This window comes from Clarias gariepinus, chromosome 8 (genome assembly GCF_024256425.1).
Source record: "Clarias gariepinus isolate MV-2021 ecotype Netherlands chromosome 8, CGAR_prim_01v2, whole genome shotgun sequence".
Taxonomy (NCBI): Eukaryota; Metazoa; Chordata; class Actinopteri; order Siluriformes; family Clariidae; genus Clarias; species Clarias gariepinus.
In genome coordinates, this window is record NC_071107.1 from 28,154,769 (window position 1) to 28,182,468 (window position 27,700).

General features: G+C 37.3%; 1 protein-coding gene across 1 annotated transcript; it reads right to left on the minus strand.

Moving 5' to 3' along the window:
• Nucleotides 1–2,253: 2,253 nt before the first annotated feature.
• Nucleotides 2,254–26,551, minus strand: mertka (c-mer proto-oncogene tyrosine kinase a). The gene is made up of 19 exons (XM_053502203.1): nt 25,432–26,551; nt 23,723–24,002; nt 23,394–23,494; nt 23,139–23,309; nt 18,690–18,776; nt 18,479–18,594; nt 18,059–18,242; nt 16,360–16,505; nt 13,368–13,503; nt 11,776–11,923; nt 10,600–10,688; nt 8,078–8,173; nt 7,864–7,944; nt 7,391–7,483; nt 6,616–6,734; nt 6,128–6,237; nt 4,294–4,453; nt 4,002–4,138; nt 2,254–3,817 (listed from the first exon to the last, which is right to left on the minus strand). The coding sequence occupies exons 1-19, from the start codon at nt 25,496–25,498 to the stop codon at nt 3,367–3,369; spliced, it is 2,772 nt and encodes a 923-aa protein (XP_053358178.1). The 5' UTR covers nt 25,499–26,551; the 3' UTR covers nt 2,254–3,366.
• Nucleotides 26,552–27,700: the final 1,149 nt, after the last annotated feature.

Here is a 27,700-nt window from a genome sequence, read left to right on the forward strand (position 1 = left end):
TTCTTTTGTACTGTTACTTGTTCTAAATGTACCAGTATAGGGTCAACACATTTGTCATCATGAATAGATTTTATATTATTTATTTAAATAATTATGCAGTTTACATATTAGATTAGAGTTTTAGATTATTTAAATTTTTATCATATGTATCTATGGTATACTAAAGTATAATAACAAGCATTTCATAAGTGAAACAAGCATTTTAAAGGCTTTTATTCACAATTACATTAAGTTTCTGCAAAGAGTCAATGTTTGCAGTGTTGCCCCTATTTTTTTAAGACCTCTGCAATTTACCCTGGCATGCTGTCAATCAACTTCTGGGCCACATCCTGACTGATGGCAGCCCAAGCTTGCATAATCAATGCTAGGTATCAGAATTTGTGTTTTTATTTGTCCACCCGCATCTTGAGAATTGACCACAAATTTTTAATAGGATAAAGGTCTGGGGAGTTTCCTGGCCATGGACCCAAAATTTCAATGTATTGTTCCCTAAACCACTTAGTTGTGACTTTTCCCCATCATGCTAAAAAAGGCATTGTTTGTCATCAAACTGTTGGATGGTTGGCAGAAGTTGTTCTCGGGGGATGTTTTTGTACCATTTTTTATTCATAGCTTTGTTCTTATGTAAAATTGGGATTTTCTTGGGCACCCTGAGTCCTTCTTTACAATCGAACATCTTTCCTTCAGATTCTTGATGATTTGCTAAAGAATTAGGTGCAATTTGAGTGGAAGCTTCAAAAGGAGGATGGAGCTTAAAGTCATCACTCCTTCTGTGTTAACCATGTGTGATGACTTTAAGCTATATCAACCATGGTTAACACAGGAGGAGTGATGACTTTAAGCTCCATCCTCCTTTTGAAGCTTCCACTCTATTATTCTAGCTCACAACACCCCAGGGGCTACGACCCTAAGGCACCATATTCTATATCCTCACACAATTTGGCACCTTTCTCATGCCACCCTAGCATTTTATCCAGGCTTGGGACCGGCACTGTATCCTGCAGCTGGGGTTTGTGCATTGGGTGGGAATTGACTTCAGGCCTTTCGCATGACAGGGGAGAACCCTACCACTGAGCCACCAGTGTCCAATTATTATAGTATATACAGTAGCAATAGTAATATTATAGTATAACTATACAGTAAATATTGTGTTACATGTAAACTTACCTATTTATTGCCATTTAGGAACTTACAGACATACTGGAGTTATTGGCTTTGCAACATTGATACTGTGCAACATAGGCTATACTGCTTTTTATACAGGGTCGTGGGGGGGCCTTGACCCTATCCCAGGAGACTTAGGGCACATACCGGGGTACACCCTAGATGGGAAACCAATCCATCGCAGGGCACAAACACAGCAATTTGGGATTACAAATAAGCCTAATCTGCATTTGGGATGTGAGAGGAGAACATGCAAGAACATACAAACCTGAGGCAGAAATCAAACCTGTACCTGGTGGTGCAAGATCAGTAAAATAACATGCCATGGTCATGTGTGACATTTCACAAAATGTTTTTATCCCCCCCCCCCCAATTTTCTCCCTAATTTAGTCGTGGCCAATATCTCCCCGTCACTAGGGGGCCCCCTATGGCAAGCTGTGTTAACATTTAATGGCAAGTCTGGATATTTATTACAGATATCCGTAATTCAGTTCTTCCTAGGCAAAATGAAAATTTCAGATATCCACAATGGCATTCCTCCTATCAACAACGACCTTTCCAGATATCCACAACGTCGTTCTTCCTAGGACGAATGATGTCACTTTTCCCATTTATGTCTATGGAGCTTCCCTTTACAGATATCTTTAACTCAGTTGTAGATATCCACATGGTAAAATGTGGATATCTACAGTACAAGTAAATTATGACTATCCATAATTCCTGTTAGAGATATCTACAATTTAATTCTGACTAGTCACAATTCCAATTCAAGTTATCATCAACTCATGGCTACAAGACCCAAAAAAATCTTACTTTGTGTCCATGAATAAAATGAGTACTTCGCTTTAAATGAGTCTTCCTCCCAAATACAGTATATACAATATATACCATCCTCATCCACTAGCTTGCTGAGAAGCATGAACTAAAAGCTTTTAACAATACTTACACTTGTGTTTATAAAATTAAGAGTTTTATTAAAACAAAGGACTTGACCCAGTAAAAGAAGTCTATTTAGTTATTTTCATGTCATGAGCACAGGAAATTTTGATAAAATTAAATATTTGATTCTGTTGGGGGAGTGAGTTGGACAAACTAAACGTTTTTTTTTTCTTCTAAATGTTTAATAACAAGCAAAAATATTTATATTTACAATTAATTTCATAAACACCTGTTATACATAAAACATATATTTTTTTTAAACTTCTGGACTATTCACATTCATCACATTTTAAAATGTTTGTACATAGATTCTGCTAAAAGTACACTGTTGGAAAACATTGCATTATCTATGCATTTGAAATCACAGTGAATCATTCAAACCCTTTAATATCAGGCTGATAGACCTGCTCTGTGCAAAAATATAAAAAGATATAGAAAGTCACTTTTTTGAGTTTTGTTTTCCTTTTGCTGGGTAGAATGTTGATTATTGTCTACATTAGCTTGATGTACACATGGATTTCTGTTAATCAGCTCTGGCCCCTTCGGGCATGACTGCAAGACCCAGAGTGTGCTGTTGGTTCTGGCACTGGGATGTTAGCGGCAGATCCTTTGAGTGCTGTGGGTTGCAGGGTGGGGAATCCATGATTTGTTTGTCTGGTGCATTCCATGGGTTCTCAATTGGGTTGAGATCTGGCGAATTCAGAAGCTCAATCAACAACCCAGGATTTTTGGCTGCTAAGCCCCATATGCTGCAGGCTGTGACGCCACATACGCGGCAGGGAGTGTTTAGATGCCTTTCTCTTATAGTCACTTTGACTTTTTCAGCAGTTCATGCTACATTAGCTTTATGTGATCAGACTGGACAGGCTGGTCTTCGTCCAAACATGGGATAGATGAGCTCTGGGTGCCCATGATCCTGTCACCAGCTTGCTGGCATATCACTGATAATCAATATTATTCAATTAATTAAAAAAGGGTAGCTTAGTGGTTAAAGTTTTGGACTACTAATCGGGAGGTCTCAGGTTCATACCCCAGCACCACCAAGTTGTCATTGTTGGGGCCTTGGACAAGGCCCTTAACCCTCAACTGTTCGGAGGTATAATGAAACAAAAATGTAACTCTCTCTGGATAATGGCTTCTGCCAAAAATTTATATTTCAACACTTGGAAAGTTTGTAGGGGAATATATCACAAGAGAAAAACCTTTTTTTTTTTTTTTTTCACAGACAAAATAAAAGCAGCTGTTAAATTTGTAGTTTGCAGTTTATAGTAAATGTGTTGTCTCACTAGACACTTGATGTAGTTCTGTCACATCACCCGTGGAGTCAATAGTGTCCTGTTCCAAGTTCACTGCATCCAAAAGTGGAGCGTCCACAGCGCTGCTCTGTCCCACTGCACTAGAGTTCTCTGAGGGAACCACTATAACGTAACGTTCATCCTCATCTGCGGCTGAGCTCTCATGGACGTCCACGGTCACTATGGATGTGTCAATGGTCTGGCGGCTGCAGGACGGTGAGGAGGTGAGGACAGGGCCCTCTGATGGCATCTGTGCCAGCTGTTCCTCGTCTTCCTCCTCGGACACAGTGGTATTAATGTAAATGATGCCCCTCCTATCAGAAAGCTTGTCTACCAGCTTCTCCAGCATCTCCTTCACCTTAGTGAAATCAGGCCGCTCCACAGGGTCGGCATGCCAGCAGCTTAACATGATGCTATACCTGCAAAACACAGAAAGTGCCAATTATATTGTAGTGACGTGTAATGTTCTTTATTCTTTACATGGATATGATTGCAATACAATGCCAATGCATCTAAATATAATTCATACATTTTGACAAAAAAAGATGATGTTCCTGTTAACAACTTACTGGTATATTTTTATAAAGAAACGAAAACACTCACAGTTCATCCAAGCATTCATTTGGCTGCTTCAACCTGTGGCCTTCCAACAGGTAGTCATAAATCTCGTGATTCTGTACACCAGGGTATGGATTCATGCCTCGAGTAGCTATTTCCCACATGGTTACACCAAATGCCCACTAAGAGAAATACAGAAATGATTTTAAATAACAGATATGTAATTACTATCAGTATTCCTGATGTGCTTTAAATGTCAGTGTGTTATTTATTCTGAGACACTAAGGTAACTAGCAATTCCTTCTTAAACTAAAGCCAATGTGCAGCCTCTTCTTACCACATCACTTTTTACAGTGAAGACCCGGTCTGCCAGACTCTCCACAGCAATCCACTTCACTGGCATCTTGGCTATCCTGCCCTGCCTGTAATAATCTCCACTGTAAATCTTCTTTGAGAGGCCAAAGTCTGCCACACACACGGTCATGTCATCTCGTAACCTAGGAAGACATACAGGAATGAGAGAACAAAACAATACATAAGGCTTTAAAGTGAGCTAAAAGTAATTATAGTTAATGATAAAACAGTTGCTCAAACAACTTAAATTAATAGCAAACACTAAGTACAGATGGTACTTGGTAATAACAGACAGTGGGATTCAACACGTATACATTATATTCTATTCAATAAATTAATTATTAGCTTTATTACAAACAATTTTACACATGCACATCTATGCAGTTACCCCAATAAGTCAATCATGTGGCAGCAATGCAATGCAAAAAGTTGACTTTTTGCAAAAAACAGAAAGTGTAGGGCTTGGATTGTGGCACAGATGTTGTACCAGAAAAGCCCTAGGACCCTAAACTATGATGGTTAGACCCCTGAACAAGGCCCTAAACCCTCTCTGCTCCAGGAGTGCCATATGATGGCAAACCCTTTGCCCTGACCCAAGAGCTGGGAAATGCAAAGAATTTCATTGTCCTGTAATGCAGATGTGACAAACACAGGCTTCTTCTAGAGCTTACACTGAATGGAATGAAGGATAAAAAACACAGAGTAAATATCAATGCTATGGTGATCAGCAGCAAATAGCCAGATTTAGTCAAGCTGCAAGGACGTAACTCAAATCACCTCCTACAATCACGGTGAGCAGAAAAGTATATAAACATTCGGGTAGAACAGCAGAGTTCTGTCAGTCAAAAACAACAATCAAGAGCTGTGACGGTCAAAAAAACTAGTCTTGTTCTTGTCTTCACTTGAATTCTCACGAAAACCTCAGAATCCCGTTCTTGGCTGAAAGTGGAATGTAATGTAGTCTTCTACCACTGTAGCTAATCCACCTCAAGGTTCAGTGTGTTCTACAGTAGGTGCTTTTCTGTTCACCATGACTGTAAAGAGTGACTATATATAATTATCTATATAGTTACTATAAACTTTCTGTCAGCTTAGACCAGTCTAGTTATTTTCCTCTAATCTCTCTGTAATTCACCCTGCAGACCCTTTACTAACATGATGGTTTTTGTTAATCATGCCATTATGTGTAAACTCTACACATTATGTGTGAAAATCCCATGAGATCAAGCAGTTTCTCAAGGACCTAAACCAGCCTATCTGCCACCACCAACCATGCCACGACAGTTGTGATGTGAAAAGGTCATAAAAATGACACATTTTTTTTCCCATTTCGATGTACAATATCAAATATATGAAATAAACCTAAAGCTCTTTAACCTGTGTCTACATGATTATATGCATTGTGCTGCTGCCACATTATTTGTTCACTAGATAACTACAGGTGTGCAGGTATTCCTAATAAAGTGTACAATTAGTGTAGGTTAAGTTTGAGTTAAGTCTTTATTTGTGACATATGCATTACTGTACAGTTCTTTCTTCTCATATCCCAGCGTAACTGGGGTCAGAGGTCATGGTCAGCCATGATACAGCGCCCCTGGACCAGACAGGCTTAAGGGCCTTGCTCAAGGGCCCAACAACGGCAACCAGGAGCTGGGGCTGAGGTACCGCTGCCCATTTATGTTTTAATGTCATTTAAAGGTTACCATGAAAAGCTAATATTAAAGCATAATTTATAATCTTCTTTTTTTGCACTTTCCCCAGAGTAAATACAAGATAAGATACATCTCTATAAAAATAAACAAATAAAAAATATTTACATGCAATTCCGTGCTGCAAGGTCTCTATGGAGGAAATTTCTGCTGCTGAGGTATTCCATTCCCGAAGCAATGTCAATCATAAACCTCAGAAGTGTTTGCGTTGGAAGATACTAGGATAGAAACAGTGTGCAAATTATATCATATAATACATATGTACATTTGTCTGCATCACACGTTTTTGTTACTATTTTCCACCGTCATAATTATTAATGAGAATTCCTGTAATGTCAGCACCCATAAGTAAGCTTTGCCTCTTTCTATTTATTCATTTATTTATTTATTTACTTAAATCCAGCCTAATATCACCTAAAAGAGTGGGGGAAAATATAGTCCTATCCTTTTAGGGTCAGTTAGACACAGAATCTGCCCCCCTCCACCCATTAATTAGTTTTTATTTAAAAATAAACATTTTATGATTAAGGCCTGAACCTCCAAAAAACAAAATTGAATTGAAATGCAGAAAAAAAGAAAAACTAATGGCAGCTTACCGAGGTACTTTCCTCAAACCGGGAACGTAGAAGGAAGCTATGCAGGTCTCCATACCTCATGAAGGGGAGGATGACCATCGGCCTGGGAAAGACCCCTGGTCCAACATCCAGACATACACCTGCATGAATAGTTTAAAAAGAAAGCTGGAATGAGTATGTTCTAAGCATGATGCCCGTTCTAAACTGTTGCACAGAGCCCTGACCTTAACCTCCCCGAAGACGCAAAGTGCAGCTGCGTTTGTTTGCTTGCATGCTGAGGCAAAGTTCTTGCAAAATTTCAGTTCTTAAGGCAAAAACTCATATGCTGAGGTACCAGTGTAATTTCAATCTCCTTAGTTGTTTTCTTTTCTTGATGCAAAAACATAATATCATCCTTTTAAACACATTAACATTTCATTCACAACCAGGGGATACGCCTTCTGACGTGGCTGTTTAGGACAAAACGTTACTCACTCCATCAGTTAGGGGTAACTAACTATCAGCTGAAACATATTAATCACTGCAGTAATTATCCAGTGAAAGGCTCTTAGTTACTTTTTTATTTAAACATACACTACTGCTTTTTTGACCAGGCCAAAAATATATGTATATATATATATTTATTTATTCATTTAAAAGTTTAACACTGCTAAAAAAGGTTTAGTTCACAGGTAAATACAAACACTGAACACAGTTAAAGAAAGCTAATAATAAAAAGTATTGTTTTTTTTTTATTGTTTTTTAAAGTTTTTCAGATGTAAAAAATATTATATTATATATAAACTAGGCATCTTACCTAGTAGCCGAATTACATTTGGGTGGTTGAAGTCCTTCATACAGGCAGCTTCGTTCAGAAACTCCTCTATCTCCCTCTGAGAGAAATTATCCACTAGGAAAAAAGTGGATAAAAGAAAAAATATTCTCTTACATATTTCTACCTTTAATCCAACACACTATTGGCAATAGTGAGATTCCTGTATTATTAAAAAAAAATTCTCACATACACAGTCATACACAATACAGTACGATATGTGTAGAGAAGCAAAGTCCATGTATACCAACAGACCAACAATAGTGATCTCTGAGTAAGTGATACACCCTGGACACTCATTTACACATAGGGGCAATTTATCTTAACCAATTCTCTAACTGGTATGTTTTAGGAAACCTCATGTAAATGGGCAAGAACAAGCAGTAACAAGCTTAGGATCGAGTCTGGGGGCCCTGAAGATATAAGATGGCAAATGGGTGGCACTATGGTGCACTTACATTTCATTGTCTTTACAGCAACTTTTTCTTTCGTTCCATCAGGCCATTTCAAGTGGCCCTCCATTACGGAACCAAACTCTCCTAAGAAAAGAAACAGGTCGGTGTTAGAGCTTTAAAAGCGGGACATCTGGACACCATGTAAACACATTTATGAAGAACGTGCTTCCATTATCTATGAAACACTGCTTGAAATTAGCAGTGGACTGGTTCTAACCTTCTCCGAGAACTTTTCCAATGGTGAGGAGGTTTCTCAAAATCATCACGTCCTGAAGTTTGGTCTGAAGTTCTTCACAGACTCCCAAGTTGGTGACTAGATGGGCAAAGCATATCGAGGTTAAAACTAAAATGGCAATGCAGCATTATAAGCACCTGTATTAATCACATTGTTGATTATTGTAAATAGGCCACTTTTGCACTCCTGGTTAGGTGCTAATGCTGCATTTCGTTGGCTTTGTACATGTACTTTCCACAACTATAATAAATTTTAATCATTTTTAAAAGTGTGTCTAACAAAACTAGCTCACATACAGTGGTTACTCACGCGGAATGTCTATGACTGCCACGCACTCTGTCGCGGCAAACGGCAACAGCCAAAATAAATCAGTCGCAATTCAAAGTAATTTGTGAAATGACCGCCAGGTGGCGCAAAGGGACATTTTGCAAACGGCTGCAATTAATTTTGTTTAGACAGACTCTATGTTTCTATCTGTCTATTGTTATTGTTATTATTAAAGAAAACAGCACAAACAACAGCTCAAGGGCTTGTAAAAACTTTCACTTAAAAAATGCAGTGTTTAATCAAGTATATGTCGCCTCTCTTTATGAAACGATATGAGCTCGTGTCGGCTCATATCTGGAGCATTTTAATCAAAGGGGAAAAGTAAAAGTGTTTACAAACAACATAGCACAATGCATGTGTGTGAATGGCCGAAATGTGGTTGGGAATAAGGCTTTTAGTGAATGTAAAATGTTCGCGTGAACCAGCGGCGCGTGCGTGCGCTCTTTCCCTTTGCCGAGTTTGGTCAGATGAAGTCACCCGCGCGCCGATATGAGAGATTTATAAGAGATTTCTCTTTCCCAGAAATACAACAAACACACATTTATACGTGTTAAATAAGCGCTGTCTTTGCGGCGCTGTGCGAAACGCACGCCGATGTGAGCCGCCTTCCTATCTCAGTCATAATATACAAATATGTTTTAGCTGTGTAGTGGACCGCGCGCGCACAACCTCTCGCGGGCGAGCCTCTGAATACACCGTTTTAACGGGGGTGGGGATTAGAAACACCGCACCGGCAGAACTAGACTGCTAGAATGCGTCGAAGAAAACAGCAAGGAAACTGACTGGCCATTTTAATAATTCATTGATAAGTTGGTGTCTTTTCGTTTCGGCTGCAAGTGGATGCGCTGTAGTAATCCACGTTTCATACGAATTACATAAGCTGATATTTTTCCATTAGTTTATATAAAAGCAGACATTTTGCTTTCTGTAAGTATATATTTTTCACGTCTGTGAGGCGAGTATACACGGAGTTTCGGTTTATTTTCTGATGCGCTCAAGTTCACAGAAACTGATGCAGAATAGCGCTGAATCCGTGTTTGCTTTCATTATTTTACAACATCATAAGGATTTGTCGTCACTGTGCGTGCACTTAAATAAAAGTAAAGTCTTATAAAGGCTATGTAACTTATATAGGTTTATTATATAGTTTTTGCCTATTAATCTGACAACACCTGTGACTCACCCTTGTTTTCTGATACACACAGCCAGAGTTTTTTTGCTACGCGATTGTTACACATGATAAAATATAAAGGCTCACTGTTTAATGTGTTAAATATAGGGGTTTCTTAGTTCCATCTAATTTAAGCAAAGTAAATGATAAGTTCTAAATTTGTACTGTAATTTTAGTACAGTACAGAATAAATTCGTTTAATGTTTCACTTGTATTTTATAAGGTTTTTGCCGGCGGTGATACAGCGCAACGGGGGTGCTGGGATGTGAAAATGTAAATAATAAATTTATTTTTTTTAATTATTAAAGAAATTTATGATGATCATAACAGCCTACTGCATTTAATTCTTATAATACCGCAAAAACACATCGACATCTGCTGACGCAGTAGCACGGCCTGACAATGTTTTAATTTTTATGGTAATTTATTTTCGTTTATTTCAGTTAATACATCTACTACAAATTTAAAGAACACAAAATATAAGATGACGAAAAACATACATGCGTAGCTTTTATAATTACACATGATAAAATCTAAAGGCTCACTGTGTTAACGTTTACTTTGCTTAAATTCGATCCTAATAAGATTTAATTTAATTTAATTCTACATTTGTACTGTAATTTTAATACTGTGATTATGAATTCATGTAACAACGTTTCACTTGATTTTATCCGCTACTATGTGCAGCTCTAACGGCGCGCGGCTCATTAATCCTTGAGAGAATGAACTGATGCCCGAGGCGCCAGGCTATAGTTGTATAGCGCCACTCAGCGGTAGAAGCCAGCAAACGCACAAACCCAAATGTCGCCACCGCGGGTCGTGGCGGTAAAAGCAGAATACCGCGTGAGTAACATCATCATACCATGTGAGTAACAGTATATACTGACTATATTTTCTTTTTTGATTGCACTGCACACTCTGAGACTACTGAATCTAAGACAATCTCCCCAAATAATTTCACACTTATTAACCATTAGGGAAACAGAACTGATACTGTTTAACTTACGCGTTACTTCTATTGCAGATCGATTGTACGACCTCTGAGCTTTGTATTCAACGATTGGCGAAAGTTTCCCTCCGGATCCAAGCAACATCCTATAGGGAGAGCCAAATGCACACATGGGACTTGGTTAGAAAGCAACGACAACTAAAAAGAAAAACATTTGAATAAATGTCATGAACGTCCTGGCTTTTTAAATGTAAAGCATAATTAATCAGGTGGCAAAATAATAAAATCATTGTCGCTATAAGTATGACACACATTCTTATAAGAATCTGGTAGTGAGTCAGATGGTCCAAAGAGCCTGCCAGAGAATGATGGGGGGAGTGTGTGTTTTCATGCTTGCTCTTGACACACAGGGGACTGGAGATCCTCAGTACGCACATACTACAGAGCTTTTATAACTTGTATTTCAGGGGAGAAAATAAAAAGACTAATGGGGACTACAGGATAGTATAATGAGCAAACAAGCTCTGAAAATGAAAACAGATGCATAGTTTTCAAAAACTATGACTTGAACAATATGATCTTTGCAAAAGCCACAAGACCCTCATTTCTTCATATTTCTATTCCAAAGAGCCAAACAGGTACTTTTTTGTACTTTTAGTCTTAGTGAATAGTTATCCAGACTTCATGAAGGACTTTCTGGCTCTCGTTTTTAGTCCAGTCACTATACCTGAGCAATTTCATACTTTTTTTTTTTTTTTTTTACATTTAAGCCACACAAGAACCTATAAATTATTTAAAAACAAAACAAAAACTGAAGGCTTGATCCAGTAAGAAACAGGTGCAGACGATCAGGCTGGTGATTAGTATACTGCTGATGCCGAATGCTTAATGGTTAAATTTGAACCTCTAGGAACTTTGCAGCCTGTCACAGTAAAACATTCGTTCCATCTAATTAAATTTAATACGATAAAATGAGGGGTGGTTTAAGACTTTTGCACAGTACTGTACCTACCAGAATAGCAGTTATGGAGAAAAATAAAAGTATGTATATTTATTTTGTGCATATCCAAAACTTCCCACCAGGGGATTATGAAAGACCCCTAGGATTATAGTAGGATTTAGACAGCCATCAAAAAAAGTATGCACATTGATAAAATTGATACACAGTGCATGAACTTATAATTTTTTTAAAATGAGATAAGACCAAAGATAAAAGTGTGCATCTGAACTCACCCTAGACGAGTCTCAAATATCCGGTTACGGAGGCATACAGCTAAAAACATCAGCAGCAGAACAAGACAGATGGCACAAGTCACTCCCAACACAATGTACACAGAGTCTGAACCATGTGTTGCTGGACTGAGAGATGGGGAGGGCATATCTGACACACACACACACACACACACACACACACACACACACACACACACACACACATTCTTCATGTGAGTAAAAGAAAGTCACACAATAATATGACATGATATTTAATGCTCACAAAATTAAATAGAGTTTAAAAAAGCAATCATTTGTGTCTAAATCGACAGCTTATTAGGAGCTCACTGTGCTTCAGCAAAATCAAACTGAGCAAATTTCCTTCGCATATCTGTGATCCTGTAGTAATGTCTTTTAGAGCACATTAAAAAAAGGAGATTTCTTCAGTAAAGTCAGTAAAGTCAATTATAAATTTGTAAATGAATTATGACTAATAGAATGTATCAACCTGAAATTGATTTAAGGAAAAAAAGTAAAAAAAAAGAGTATCAAATCCTAGCAGGCCAAAGCATATGTACTTGCAGCCAGACTAATGACTAGTATACTTAAGCTTGCTATTTTGGAATAACTAATTTTGTACCAGATGTATTTATGCTGTAATTAAATTATTTAAACTAACATTAGTCAAATTTTCTCACTATTAATAAAACACCGGTAATTAAAAAGTCAACAGTGTAGTCAGATATTCTCACTGATTACTTTAATGAGGACTCCTCACTCCAACACTTAAATGCAGATCATTTACTGCTTTCTGTTTCACCCAAATGAGGATGAGTTCCCTGTTGAGTCTGGTTCCTCTCAAGGTTTCTTCCTTTTACCATCTCAGGGAGTTTTTCCTTGCCACTTTCGCACGTGGCGACAATGACAATTGTTAAAAGCGCTATACAAATAAAATTTAATTAAATTGAATTTAACCATGACAACTTCATGGTGTTTTCTGGTTTTTATTTCTTTCTAAATTGTAAAACAATCCTGAAGGTATCGAAGAATACGCCATAATCTCCTCTGAACAATTGATATTGAGATGTGCTTGCTATTTATGCTCTGTTAAGTGTTTATAACGGCTCTAATCTGAGGTGCTGTTTATTGGTGATTTCTGAGGCTGGTAACTCTAAATGAACCTGCAGCAGAGGTTTTGGTCTTGCCCGTGTAGGATGGTCTTTATGAGAGCCACTTTCATCATGGTGCTTGATGGGTTCTTGCACGAACTGTTCCAGAAAAAAACTGACCTTCATGTCTTAAAATAACAACAGACTGTTGTTGTTGCTTAATTATTTAATTCCATGTGTTATTACACTCCAGTAAAATGTAGAAAAATAAATCCAAACTTCTGTCCAACATTTAACTGCTACCATATCATTGAATCGAGGTTGGCGCATGCCACCGTGAGTATTTACTTTTGTTATTACTTGTGAAATAGGAAGTTAATCTATTATATGACAAAAAATAGGTAATTTCTTAAATAATGTAGAAAATATGTATTAAATAACGTAAAAAATGTATTAAATAAGTACCATCAGTGACCAAGCAATGCTATTAACCAGGGTTCTCACCAATCTCTGGGACAAAGAACCAGTGACGAGAGCTTTTAACACCACAGCCAGCCTTTGTGCAAGCCATCACTTGAACAGTATATGTAGTGTTAAACTCCTGCATGTCCACTGCTGCTTCGGTGGAGATACTCCGGATCTGAGGCACACAAACAATCAGCTCAAAGTTAGATAACACATAGAAGTTTACTTTTGGCAAATTATAGGGCAAAGTCAAATTGAATTGTAATAACTAATCACTGTTCATACATCTAAATTGTTGCTACAACTGCACTTGATGTGTTTCAGTTGATTTGGTTGGTCTGATGTTCTGTGTACATTTTATTATTTCTTATATTGCTTTTAGTTTTTAATTTTACCAAAAAGTGGCCAATTTACTGACCTCAGCCTACTTTAAAAAGCCTCTTTTAAGAAAATCACATACACAAAAATTACAGCCAATAAAAAAAATCCAGGCATATATTCATTAAAAAACTAATTATAAAAATAAACAGAACTGAATTAAGCAACTGAGCAGTAAGCAGTCAGATCAATTGATCATTTGAAGGTCTAAAGGTCATCTACTATAAAAACTGCGGAATGGAAAAAAAACTGAAGTAGGCCCAGTCACAAGATGAATCATGCACACTTAAGTGACAAACTTTGAGGAAAGAGGAAGTAACACTACATCTACTGTAAAAGCACACTGGCAAAACAAGCAGGCATGTGACAGAGAGACAGCTCAGCTAGACAACAATCACGCCTGTTCCTTCTGCTCCAAAAAACATTACAACACAACAGCTAAAGCAGAGGACAATTAAAAACTGCATTTGCTACCAAACAGCTGGATCCTTGCTTAAACTTACAGTAAATGACTGTCATATTAATGATCATTCCAATCCACAACCCGTGTTTAAATATGCATGTAAGAAAGATGATACCCGAGCTGATTTCCAGCTGTGTGACAGGTGTTAGAGGGTGCAATTACACACTTCCAGTAACAAATGTTGACCAACAGTAATATAGGTGAATCACTACCCAAGAAAAGAGCCTCACAATTCGCTTTTCACTTCCACTCTAAACTTCCATTCAGTCAAGGATGACTCATGGTCCAGAGACAAAAACTACTCCATTATTTTCACACCATTCTATCCCCTTCCTTAAGAAAGACTGATGTTATGTACTGTATAGAAAAGACACTCACATAAGATGGGGGTCAAATAAATCACGCAACAGTTAATGAGAATATGTTGTGAAAAATTCTTAGAAACATAATGGGTGAATATATACAGCCTATGCTGTTTGCTATGCGAAGAATAAAGACAACATTAACTGCACACAGTTTTATTGTTGTTGGTTCCTGATTTTTCAAATACTATGTATATTATATAAATCTATCAAACTATAATAAATATTTGTACCCTGTGTAGTAAATGATGATGATTATGATGATCTAAATGATACTGAAATTGAACTGCTATTAAACTGACATGATCTTTAAAAGCACAACATTTAATCTCTGGTTGCCCTGTTTAAAACTTAAAATTTATAAACAAACAGTCTTTACCTGACAATAGTTAAGCTAATTTATTTTAGTGCTACAAAGAAATTGTCCACAATGCTGGTAATAGTCCAGTAATGTTTACCTGTGCTTAGGTACAGTGACGTTTAATGATTAGGAAAATTACAGTCGACTTGCCATTTTTAATTTTATAATAACACCACAGTTAAAAGGTTATACATAATTGACATTTTGCGATATTAGCCCAATGTAACTGAATGACCTCTCATTTACTACACAAAAATACTCCAAACGTTTTGTGTGTAGCAACAATCTTCTCTAGTTTTTGCATCAATGGCATATGTGAGCAAAATACACACATGAAACATACAAGGCGCTTTATATTTCCATTGGATGTGGACGTTTGTTCTCATTTGTATGCATAAAGAATTCCAACACAAGAGCAGCAAGGTATCTCCTCTTACATGACAGCAGAGAGGGTGAGGGCTAACATGTGCTTCCTCTGATACGCATGAAGCTAAGGCATCTTTTCAATCTGCTGCTTATGCGATTTCACAGGGGAGATTATGTCATTGTCCGCACCCAGACAGCCAATTATTAACAGATGGCATCATCAGGATTCAAACCCACAAACACCTCGTTTTTGTTGATAAAAGTTTTGGTCTTGCCCGTGTAGGATCGTCTTTATGAGAGCCACTTTCATCATGGTGCTTGGTGGTTCTTGCACAAACTGTTCCAGATAAAAACTGACCTTCATGTCTTAAAATAACAACAGACTGTTGTTGTTGCTTAATTATCTAATTCCATGTGTTATTACACTCCAGTAAAATGTAGAAAAATAAATCCAAACACAGTCAAGAAAGAAAAAAATCCATTAAATTGGCACAAACAGCTAAAAGACCTAAAACTTTAAAACAAACTTTAAATGTTCCGTTGTGCAATTTGAAAGTCATTCTAAATGTGTAACAATCATATCAGCATTGGAGCTGACTATTTTGTCTTTCTACTTTAGGATATTCTGCCTTTTTCTTCAGAAAGGCAACTCATGAGGTTTGTTGTCAGAGAATATCAATGTTTTCCTAGGAAATCAAGTTTCTCCTATAAATCAGTGGATGCCTGAATATTTTAATCAGACAGACAAAATAGATAATTATGTATTTTTCAACAATTGAGTCAAAGGGACACAACAGAAAATTATTCTTCTTGTCATTAAGTGATCACAGGCTTGAATCCTGACAATACAAACTTGACTGGGTGTAAAAAAAAAGCAAACGTGGCTGTTACACTGCCTGGTGATGCAGCAAGAGCAGCAGTTCTAAAAGATGCTTTAGATAGATAGATAGATAGATAGATAGATAGATAGATAGATAGATAACTATGATACACTGATCGTAGTTTATGAACTTATTAAGAGAGAGAACAGAGAAAACTTCAAATATAAACCAAAATGTCTCTAAAACTTTATTCACTTATACATAACAGGAAATGACTAACCTTTTTGACAGATTTCCCAACATCAACCCATACATCATATCCTTGTAGGATGCCATTTATTTTGTCGGGAGGAGGAGCTTTCCATCGCACCAGCAGCATGGACCCGTTCACACGAACTGTCACATTCTGAGGGGCCACTGAAGGAACTGAAAGCAAAAAGTCTTTCTTTTAATCATTCATTGCAATAAAACCAACTTAAAATCACACACATAGCTAACATGGAGCTGACATGACGTCAACTGGAGAATATTTCCAACATCGTCATTTTGCAATCATATCTGCCCGACATCACCACATAACTGCGAGAAGGAGAATGGTCTTAAAATACTCAAAATAACTCAGTGCCATTCCTTTAGGTATACACAGGAAACATTGTGGGAACAGCCCTAAGGAAACGCATATTTCCTCTCCAAAACCACTCCTACTCCCAAAAGGTTTTTTAGAACTAAATCCTAGACAGAATAAAACTCAAATATAATTAAAATATATTATAATTAAAAATTTAATTTTATCCAAATTCACCAAAAAAATCTCTTATTAAATACACTAAGGACTTACATGAATTGGAGCTCTTTGTCACCTGTTGATGACTTTATGTGTCACAGGCAGTTGAAAGCTAGCTTTTGTTTCCAACCAGTAATGATTACTGGATGATACCTCGTTGCTGATTCAATTTATACTGTGATTCATTTAGTATATTAATTTTAAATTCCTCATTCAATATTAAACTTTTTTTTATTTTGTTACAATTTTAATATGTTGAACCTTTTAAAAAAGTTGAGTCATAGCTCAGAAGGATTACACCCTCATTTAGCACCCTTACGACTGAATTAAGCATTAGTAATTAATTGTAGCCCATTACTTATAATATAAGTTTATCCTTATATTTAGTTTAAAACCAAAAACAGCATTTAAACAATACAAAAAAGCTATATTTGACTTAATCTGTTACATCATCTGAAATAATTTAGCAAATAATTAATCCCTATCACACAGGATGCCCGAATTTGTATAGTTTAGAGTGTCCTACACCTATAGGATTATAAAGAAACGGTGATGTTTTACTATCTCAAATGCTTAAAACTCAATTTATGAACGATTGTGAAGTAAAAGGCTGATCGGAGAAGTTTTAATATGCAGGACTTCTGATAATGTATTTCTGTTGTGCAACTTGGAAGCTCGCGCAGTCAGCAGAGAATCAGTTATATCTGAGGTTAATCGGTCATAGCTGATTAATCTGAATACCAGCCAATTCGGATCACTGACTGAACGACCAGGGCATCTCGGTTATAAATAAAAAATTATATTTAAAAAAATCTATTCTGGAGTAAATGTGGCTATTGCAACACACACACAAACAAACACACACACAAACAAACACAAACACACAGACACACACACAGACACACAAACACACAGTCACACTGCCACTAAGGCCTAGGCATGTGTGTGCTATAAGAGTGGCAAATCCCTTGTGGTTACAGAAAAGCCACCTTCACAAAGAATCTCAAGGCTAAAAAAAGAAGTCTCACACAATGACACAACTATTGTATTTGATTCCACTCTAGATTATTCCCCTGAAACAAAAATGTGTGTACCAAATGACAAGTCATTATAACACAACATATTAGTTTAATCATCTTAATCCTAACTCAAGTGGCCTTAAAATTCTTATTTTTATTTTGAACAGAACACACACCTCCTTCTGTAGTGTTGCTTTGGACCCAGGAGCTCTGAAGCGACTTGCCAATCTCATTTGCGCACGACACACTCATGTTATACCAGGTCATGGCTTTAAGGTCAGTGATCTCGTATGAAAATGGAGGGACTGACACACTGTGCACCTTAGTAGGACTGCCCAACTCTCTGCCCAGCTCTCTCACCTAGAACAGAGTCAAAACAACATTTATCACCTAGAAATAATCAAAAAATATATTTATGTTATGTGAGCACCATATATTTGCCCAACTTTTCAAATTCATTTAGGCTTAAAATGTTCCATGGTAGCATATGTTTTATGAAAATAATAAAAAAAATAAAAACCCATATAAAGAGCTACTGTACAATGTGACCACTAATAAAAACCCATTCACAACTCGTATCGAAATAAATTATTTACTGTGATGTAGCAGACAGTAAGTGCGGAAAAGCCATCGTGTCCAGGAATCCAGCTTATGTTGAGTTTGTTTGCTTCACGTTTTTTCACAGTGATTTTGGAGACCTTGGCTGGAATTTCTGAAATAAGTATACAAGACAACTTAGCTTAGGCTTTAGCAAAACGTAAAAAAATTTTGTTTTAATGCAAGTGCATTCCCGCCTTGCTGTTTTACCTTTAATGTTGACATGAGCCTCTCTGGAAACAGTTAGTCCTTTGTCATTGTGAGCCTCACAGCTGTACTGAGTGGGAGAGTCCACACCTATAGACATGAGAAATTATATCAGCATATCAGAATTCTATTAATGAGGAAAATAGTTTAATAATAATGTGTCATTGTGATATACACGGTGTTATCAAAGACTAACTTTTGATAATATATATAAAAAAAGTGGAACTAGGTGTTCATGTGGAAGTGGAAACTGCTCACACTAAGCAATTCAAGATCCTCTTTTGCATTTATGTACGTATGTTGCACTGTGTGTGTCCAAACCTTCTCAGCCCTCCTTTTTCCTTTTGGTCCTCAAGGACACAAGAAAGGTCAATGGCATTGTTTTTCACTAAAGAGGTGTGCGATTCTCATTCTAAACATGAAACACAGTACCAGGCTTTCAAAGCCCCATCTTCCCCGTCAACCCATCACCATCCACTCAGACGACGGCCTGCCAAACCCAGTGACAGCATAGCCATAATATCCCTTTTGTCCTCGTTTGTCACTTTTTTGCTGTGCTTGCTTAGAAAAGCTGTAACAATGGGTCTACTATTGCTCTCGTTCTTATAATTCACAGGAAGCTGTTTGTTTAATTGTTTCCATGGGTCAAAATATCAAATCATGTCTATCTCAGAGTAACTTCAACTATGGCCATTCTGCCCCTTATTAAGAAAAGAAACTGGAACAAATGTTTTACTGTAATACTGAAAGTAATTGTTGCTGCGTTTGTTACATAAACCATCTCATTTGACCTCTCTTCTGTTCCCACTACTCAGCCTGTAGCATCACAAGCATAATAATCCCCGGCCTGATCACCCATCATCATCTGCACCTGTTCCTCACTAAGATTCATGCTTTACTATAGGTTAAATGTTTTTATGGTCGAATGACTTATAGATCATTGTGCGGCTTAAAAAGCATTCCTCTTAAAACTGGTCATTCAGACCCATCATTAAAAAATAAGAGCCATAAAAATTTTTAATGACCCATCATTAAAAAATGAGAGCCAGAGGCAAAAAGCTTTAGGAAGCCTGGAGGACTATTCCTCAGGACAACATTAAAAATAAAAGAAAGTCTGGCTTTTTTTTTTTTTTTTTAAATGTAAGTTTCTCTGGATAAGAGCGTCTGCCAAATGCCTAAATGTAAATGTAGAAACGAGGGGCTCGTAACTTTTGAACAGTACTGTATATGTGCATTTTTGCACCAATTTCTAATAAGAAAATACTTTTCAATGATCTCTTTTCAGCAAGATGTGGTTACTAGCTTGGAAACACAGTAGTTTTTGGAATCACAAGTTTAAAAGTTATTATAGTTTTGGTTCTTGACCAAACGTATTCGATCTGGAACATAATTTCAGACTAATTACAGAGTAATATCACCATTTTCAGACAAGTAGGAGTGGATCTAGTACCTATAAATAGGTAGTGCATAAGTCAAACCTAAAAAACCTACAGGGGTTGGACCATGAAACTGAAACACTGGGTAGTTTAGTGCTGGAGGTTTCCTGGCTAATGGCCCGATACACACAGCAAGACCGGTGACAGAGTGGTTTGATGAACATGAAAGTGAAGTTGAACGTCTTCTATGGCCTGCACAGTCACCAGATCTAAATATTATTGAGCTACTAATAATATTTATGCATTTCCTCCACCAGCATCACATGGTGACCTGGCCACTAATCTGCAAGAGAATGGCCATTGTGCAGGACTTGTATCTGTCATTTCCAAGACCGATTGATGCTGTATTGGCTGCATAAGGAGGCCCTACACCATACTAATGAATTATTGTGGTCTCAAACCAGGCGTTTCAGTTGTATTCTCCAACACCTGTAGATCTTTGATTAAACCTATTAAACAGACCTGAACTTGCGGTGGCTCTCTGATATTTAATCTGGCAAAGCAGATAAGAGTCCCAGTGACTTTTTTAATGGTATGTAAATAAATGTAAAAAACTGCAAGCATGTCTTGAGCCATGCAAAAGAGACAGCTATTTTCTGGTTAAAAACTTTGTGAGAGTCAGGAGCAAAAAGCTGTTTAGCTGCCAGGAGTTATGCTGTACTGTATCTGAGGATCTGTAATTACAGGCTTTAGTGTTTCTCCACTGCACTAGTCGCTTGACATGACCTTACACATTCTTGTGCAATGCCTACCGCTTTTATCGAAACTACAGAATTGTACAAATAGACACGGAGAAGTTGAAAATGACATAGTTTGATTAACAACAATGTTTCCATCATTGCATACAAAGTTCCTGGCAAGTATTTACTGGAAGCATCTCGTGTTATTTGCTGGTCAGCAGGTTACAAAAACAACTCTCAGTTTCACTTCTAGCCTTTTAAATGTAAAGACCACACCATGTGTATGTCATGTGGGAGACCTATAGTAGAAGAAAACTGCATGTTTAAGGCATACATGTGTAGTGTACTTAAACAACAGTAAATTATATTTTCCTCTGTTGCTCCATTTCATCTCATAAATATATTAAGTCTTATATACTCGGGCTCATGTAGTCAACTCTCAGTGAATATCTCCTCAAGAAATTGTATGTAGAATGTATAAAAGTGAATGTCACTGCTTCATACACTGCCCTGAGGACACTGGCATTATCATGGCATTATACCTCATGGTCCATTTTAGTGTGTTTTGTGAATTGCCCCACATTTCTGTAGCCCGGGCCTCAATGAGCTCTTTTGTGTGGCTAATCTGTTTCTCTTGTGCACGCTCGCTCCCCCATTCCTCTCACTCTCTGTCCCCTCCCCCGTTTCCATCTTCCCCCTTGTCTCTCAACACACACACTGAACAAAGCAAAAAATGTGACCTTTCACTTCTTTGGTCCCGCATTCACAACATTGCAGCCTTTATTGTTTCTAGCTCAGTGTGGTGTTGTTGTGGTTGTTGTCCAACACCTGTAGATCTTGTGTTGTGGTTGGTAAATAGAGATAAACAAGATCAAATAAAAAAATATAGAGCATTGATTTAATAACTCCATAATAAATAGCATTGATTTAATAACTCCATCATTACTAAATCGCCAGTAATCAGTGTGACTCAGATTCCAGTGCAGTCGATGAACCATCGTATACACACACTATAAGAACGAATAACTGCAATTATCACAGTGCAGACACAGCAGGCATAAAAAAGACAACAAACGTCTTCCTTCTGTTCTCGCCTAAAAAGTGCTTTGCTTACAATGTAGTCTTTCACTGCCTGTATCAGATTCCACTAGTGCCTACACAGAGTCCAGTACACTACCAGTACTGCCTACACAGAGTCCAGTACACTACCAGTACTGCCTACACAGAGTCCAGTACACTACCATCATGGCTCATCATGACATTTTTGATGAATCAACTCTAACCAAACTCAGGGCTTGTAAACAGTGAGTGAAAACGAGTTCCTGAGTGTTTTCCTACAGCACGAGCTTTGTGGAAATGCCTTCAAACCAATGTTATTGTGGTATTGTGGTACAGCCAGCAATAAAAAGTCCACCACCTAACCCAGGCAGAATAGCATGCTGTCAAAACAACGCCAGAACTCATGATCATTGTGAGGTCAGGAAATGTTGCAATTATATTATATAATATATATAATATCTGCTAGAACATTTCAGATCTGGTAAAGTCCTTATTTTTCTCAAAGCAAGGGTCCAAATGAAAAAGGTAATTTGTTAGTACTTAATAAATCCAAGCAAATGTGTGTGTCTCATTGACAACTTCCAAACATTCACAGAAAGAATTTCATCTCTTTAAATATGATAGCCATATTATTATTTTATTATTTTAAGATTTTTGTGATGCGGCTCTGGATCGGTTATGTGACTCATTGCTTTTTCATCCTTCAGACCCCTGAAGACTCTGGTTATACCACATCATTTCCCTTTGAATACTTGCCGGGTCTCACGTGTTTCCTGTTGTTTTAACCAGTTTGGTAGGCAGTGGCATATGAATGGCATGAATAATCAGAACAGCAGGATATTACAATGCTTTGACAATACTTGATACCGGATTATTACCTATAGAACATACCAAGACTGACATGTGTACTGTATTACTTTATTACTATATTACTTAAAGACATTTGCGCATTCAGGAAAAGAAAAAAATACCCTAGTTACATCTTTGTTTCATTTGTCGGAATGACCGAATGTTTAGGCCAATTCAGATCAAGACTGAGCAGTATACCCATGTTCTGTAATATACAGTAAATATATGAAATAAATCTCACTCTCCCATAATTCAGAGATCTAATCCAACTGATCAAAGTATATTTGAATTAAAACCCTATACAAATTGTTCAAATAAGTTAACAAAAGTCTAGAACTAATGGAAAAAGCAAACAGATAAAACCAAAGTTAACACCCACTGCTCGATAAATAAACGAGCAAGACAGAAGTCAGGAGCAAAACACTTACCTTGGATAGTTTTGTTGCTTGGAGAGAGACTGGGTTGGCTTATCTTCTGGCCTTTGTGAAGCCACACGATTGTGACGGGATTCGGAGGACCCACAGCCTCGCAGGTCAAAGTGAAAGAGGTGTTTTTTCTTACATTCACATCACTTGGCTGTTTAGTGAATGTTGGTAAACCTGCAATAAGAAAGCCAGATACCATGAGCCGTTACTCATAAATTCAGTAACATAAGAATTTGTTTCTCGAAGAATAAAACTTACCATCAACCTCAACAATGATGGGATTTGACTCAATGACTTTGTTACTGACGCTCAGTCTGCACTGGTACGCTCCAGAGTCTGCTCGCTGAATGTTCTGAATACTGTGAGAAACAAAGATCATTCAGAAAATCTCATCAACAGCGCAGTACTTTTTAAGACAGCTTTGATTATGCTTTGACATAAGGCATAAAGCAAAACATAAAAAGCATTTAGCTTACCATGCTTATGAAATTTTTATGTGAAACCAAAACAGTTTAGACAAATATGTTTGAATACAAAATGGTACATTTAATAGTTATTTAATAGTTTTTCTTAATGGTTTTTCTAACCTGATGATGGACAGCAGAATTAATGTTCCATGGCTGTACACAGTGGTCTGTGTGCCAACAGATATCTCTCTTTCATCTTTGAACCATAGGATACTCAGCTCCTGTCCCATGTCAGTAAGGTCGATCGAGCAGTTGAACTTGATGTCAGAACCCTCTGAACAATTAATGGTGCCCACAGTGGGTTTGAAGCGTAGCCTCTGGATCTCCTCCTGAGACAAGTGCACACTGGGCACTCGGCCAGGCACCACCAAGGGTTCCAAACCCCCAGATGGCGTCCCATCTGAATGTGACCAGACATAGGAGTAAGCGTGACTCATAGATAGCTAGCAGCTGCAGGACAATACTTTGTGGTAATATGTTTATAATGAAAAATTTAGAGCACACATTTATAGCTGGTGTACGTTTTGGTTTATACTGTATCTCACAAAAGCACCGATACACATTAACATAGAGCTTTGCTCTCATGATAAAAAATATTTTCTTGGTCTGTAGCAAGGCACCTTATAATAATAATAATAATAATTAGGCTACTATTATTATCATTATTATACTTTGGAATTAATTCAATGAATTGTTGTTGTTTGCCAGAATTGTCTGTCCTATAGCAGAAACTTTCCTTAGTGTTAACAGTAAGTGTTTTCCATCAGGACGTGTACAGATAAACATTCAACTTACTGTAATACTTTTTAATAATTTTTTTGCATTTTGAATTTCTGTTCTGATTTTTGTTACACATAAAATAGATCACCCAATCTTGCTGTCTTTCTGTTGTGCCAGACAGTACATCAATTATAAAAGCTTCAGTATCTATCTGAAGATCTGTTATCAGAGGAAGCATATTGTGTTGACTGGAAGCACTTACAGTATGAGTGAACCGAACTAATAATCTATAAATGACTGTAGGGCGGATATCTACTCAGTGGACAAACTTTTGAAAAACTTCAAATTTCCTACCATGCTGTCTAGAATAGTAAAGTGTGTAGTAGTAAAGTGTGGATGAATAATACATGCCTGGGAGCAGAAATGTCTGAAAACACTTACTTTTACCCAGAATCCCATGCCGTATATTCTTATGTAACAGCTGGGTCTTGATAAAAGTGAAAGGAGTATCCTTTGATGATATGGGCAAGTTTTTTTTTTGTTGTTGTTTTTACATTCTTTAAACAAATTAATAATAAAATGAACATATGCATGACAATTGCTACAGATTATATTTTACATCTAACAGATTGATTGGAATCATCTGATCTCTCTCTCTCTTGTTCAGGTATTCATGTATTATTCAAATATTTAACAATAATTTAACAATATTATGTTTTATAATATTTAGAATCCAATATTTTTACTCATTGTTAAATATGTTGAATATTTTGCTCATACTTGTATAATATAAAGTATAAGAATTCAGGTAATTTAAAGTATTCAGGACAGAACTGGTGGCATTTCACTACAAACCTAGTTTATGACAGAGGACACTAAAGATTATACTCAGGTCATTAGCTTTCCTTCATCAATCACAGCTTTTCTCTTTTTTTTGTCTTTCTTTTTTCCACTACAACCATTAAATAGAAAGTTTAAATAAGTTAATAAAGTTTATCGGCACACATCTTTTTTTTTTTTTTTTACCTACTCGAGCTATTTGATGCCATGTTCGGTCTAAAAACCATGAAGTTTACAGTGCATACAGATTACTGATGCGGAGAACTTACCAACACTCAAACTGACCGAACACAAAATAAATCCAAGCAGGAGCAATTTTACAACTTCTGAAGTCATTATTAAATCCCTGATCGAGCTCACAATCCTCCTGTAGAGTTCCAGGTTGGAGCGAAAAAAAACGAGCTAGGGCACGCGCGGCCCCTCGCGCATGTTTACATGAAACGTGGACTAACTTTCTCCCAGCGGGCGCGCGCTGCTCTCGGTCAGGTCCAGCGGATCAACACGCTTTAATCTCAAAGCAACAAAAAACAGCTGTTCACGTGCGCCACCTCGCGTTAAATTCACCATGACGTCACCTGCCACGGTCTTTTACTGACGCTCGACTTTCGATGGTCGACTTCTGTAGGCGTCTCCTTCCGCAGTAACAAGCAAACTGAACATAATATATACGTAATAAATGTAAATGAAAAAGCTATTAGAAAAAAATTTCCTCAATTTTTATTTTGAATGATTATACACTGCATTAGTCAGGACTGAAATAAGTCAATAATTAAGACCATTTGACTGGATAATTACTGCAATGATTAATATGTCAAAGTCAAGTTTATTGTCGATTCTGCTACATGTACAGTGCATACACTTACTCTCAATCCCCTTACAAACAACAATAAGTACTAGTAAAAATAAATAAATAAAAAACACAAACTAAGATTAAAACAGTGATAAGACAACTGAGTAACTGTCCTGCAAAAAGGGACAGATAACGACACAGAAGGCCAATATGGTGCAAAGTGGAACAGTGCAATAAAAGTAGTGCAAATGAGCTTATTTTGGTCTGTTTAAAGTGTCATACAGTACGTTTTATAGTTCTATAATTGCTGGGCTGAGAGTTTTGAACAGTCCAATTATGCACCGGTGACAGGTGCACATGAGTGTGTAAAAACAGTCCAACACTGCACCTTGACCGGTGCAGGCGAAATGTATGTGAAATGGGGTAGACAGTGTTCAAGAGTAACCTGTGTGTTGAGGTGTTTAATCTGACAACAATTTTTAATCCTACCTGATGCAGTGAGAAGCTCCACTCACTTGCTTACCGTATATACCGCTTTATCCTGTATAGAAGGTGGCAGGGGCCCTATCCCAGGAGATTTAGGGCCCAAGACACAGTGAGAAGCTTCTCATCTCTTAAACAACCGTAATACGTTTTCCATGTTCGTGGAAAAGTTACAGAAGGTGTGTTTCAGAAGGGCCTGCATCAAGCAAAAAGAACTAAGGAGATTGCTGGAACTACTGGAATTGGATTAAGAATTGTCCGGGGCATTATTAAAACCTGGACGGATAGTTGTGAACCACGAATTTTGCAGAAAATATTCAGTCCAAAAAAATCACAAATGACCATGACCGAAGATTGCTTAAATGCTTGATCTATAAGTTACATCTTAAAAGTGACAGCATAACTCACACTTATGCTCAACATTGAAAGTAAAAGCATTTCTATGCAATGAGAACTAAAAGAATTAAGACTGAACAGATGCAACGATAAGAAAACTACTTGTTATTAAGGCTAATCAGATTATAGATTGTGATTATAGAGTCCAGCCTTTCATTTGAAGCACATGTAGATAATATTACCAGGATAGCATTCTTTCACCTCAGAAATATTGCCAAGATAAGAAATATACTGTCGCTAAACTATGCAAAAAAACTAGTTCATGCTTTTATCACCTTTAGGTTGGACTATTGTAATGCCCTACTGTCTGGCTGTTCAACTAGATGCATAAACAAGCTTCAGCTAGTCCAGAATGCAGCAGCGAAAGTCCTCACTAGAACCAGAAGATACGAGCACATCACACCTATCTTATTTTCACTTTATTGGCTCCCCGTGAAATTTCGCATTGATTTTAAAATACTACTCTTGACATATAAAGCATTAAATGGTCTCACGCCGCAGTATCTGAGTGAACGTCTAGTGTATTACGATCCGCCACGCCTACTTCGATCAAAGGATGCAGGCTGCTTATCAGTACCGCTTATTATGAAAACTACAGCTAGGGGCAGAGCTTTTTCTGAGGATTTGACTTGGCTGCGGTTGTTCAACAGTTCAAGATTGCGATTGTCTCCAATAACTACCTGGACTCCATATTTACCCCACTAACATCAACTGTTATGCTGAACTGCCTGCCATCTAACACACTGTATAAATGCAGATCAATTCCTGCTTTCTGTTTCACCCAAATGAGGATGAGTTCCCTGTTGAGTCCGGTTCCTATCAAGGTTTCTTCCTTTTACCATCTCAGGGAGTTTGTCCTTGCCACTGTC

Bases quoted from the DNA above. Each gene is read 5' to 3' on its own strand.
- mertka (XM_053502203.1), bottom strand. From the start codon at position 25,498: ATGACTTCAGAAGTTGTAAAATTGCTCCTGCTTGGATTTATTTTGTGT. The intron at 24,003-25,431 runs GTAAGTTCTCCG...GGTCACATTCAG, and splicing joins TTCGGTCAGTTTGAGTGTTG to ATGGGACGCCATCTGGGGGT. The intron at 8,174-10,599 runs GTAAGTTAAACA...TTGCCCATCTAG, and splicing joins ATCTGCAATAGAAGTAACGC to TCACCAACTTGGGAGTCTGT.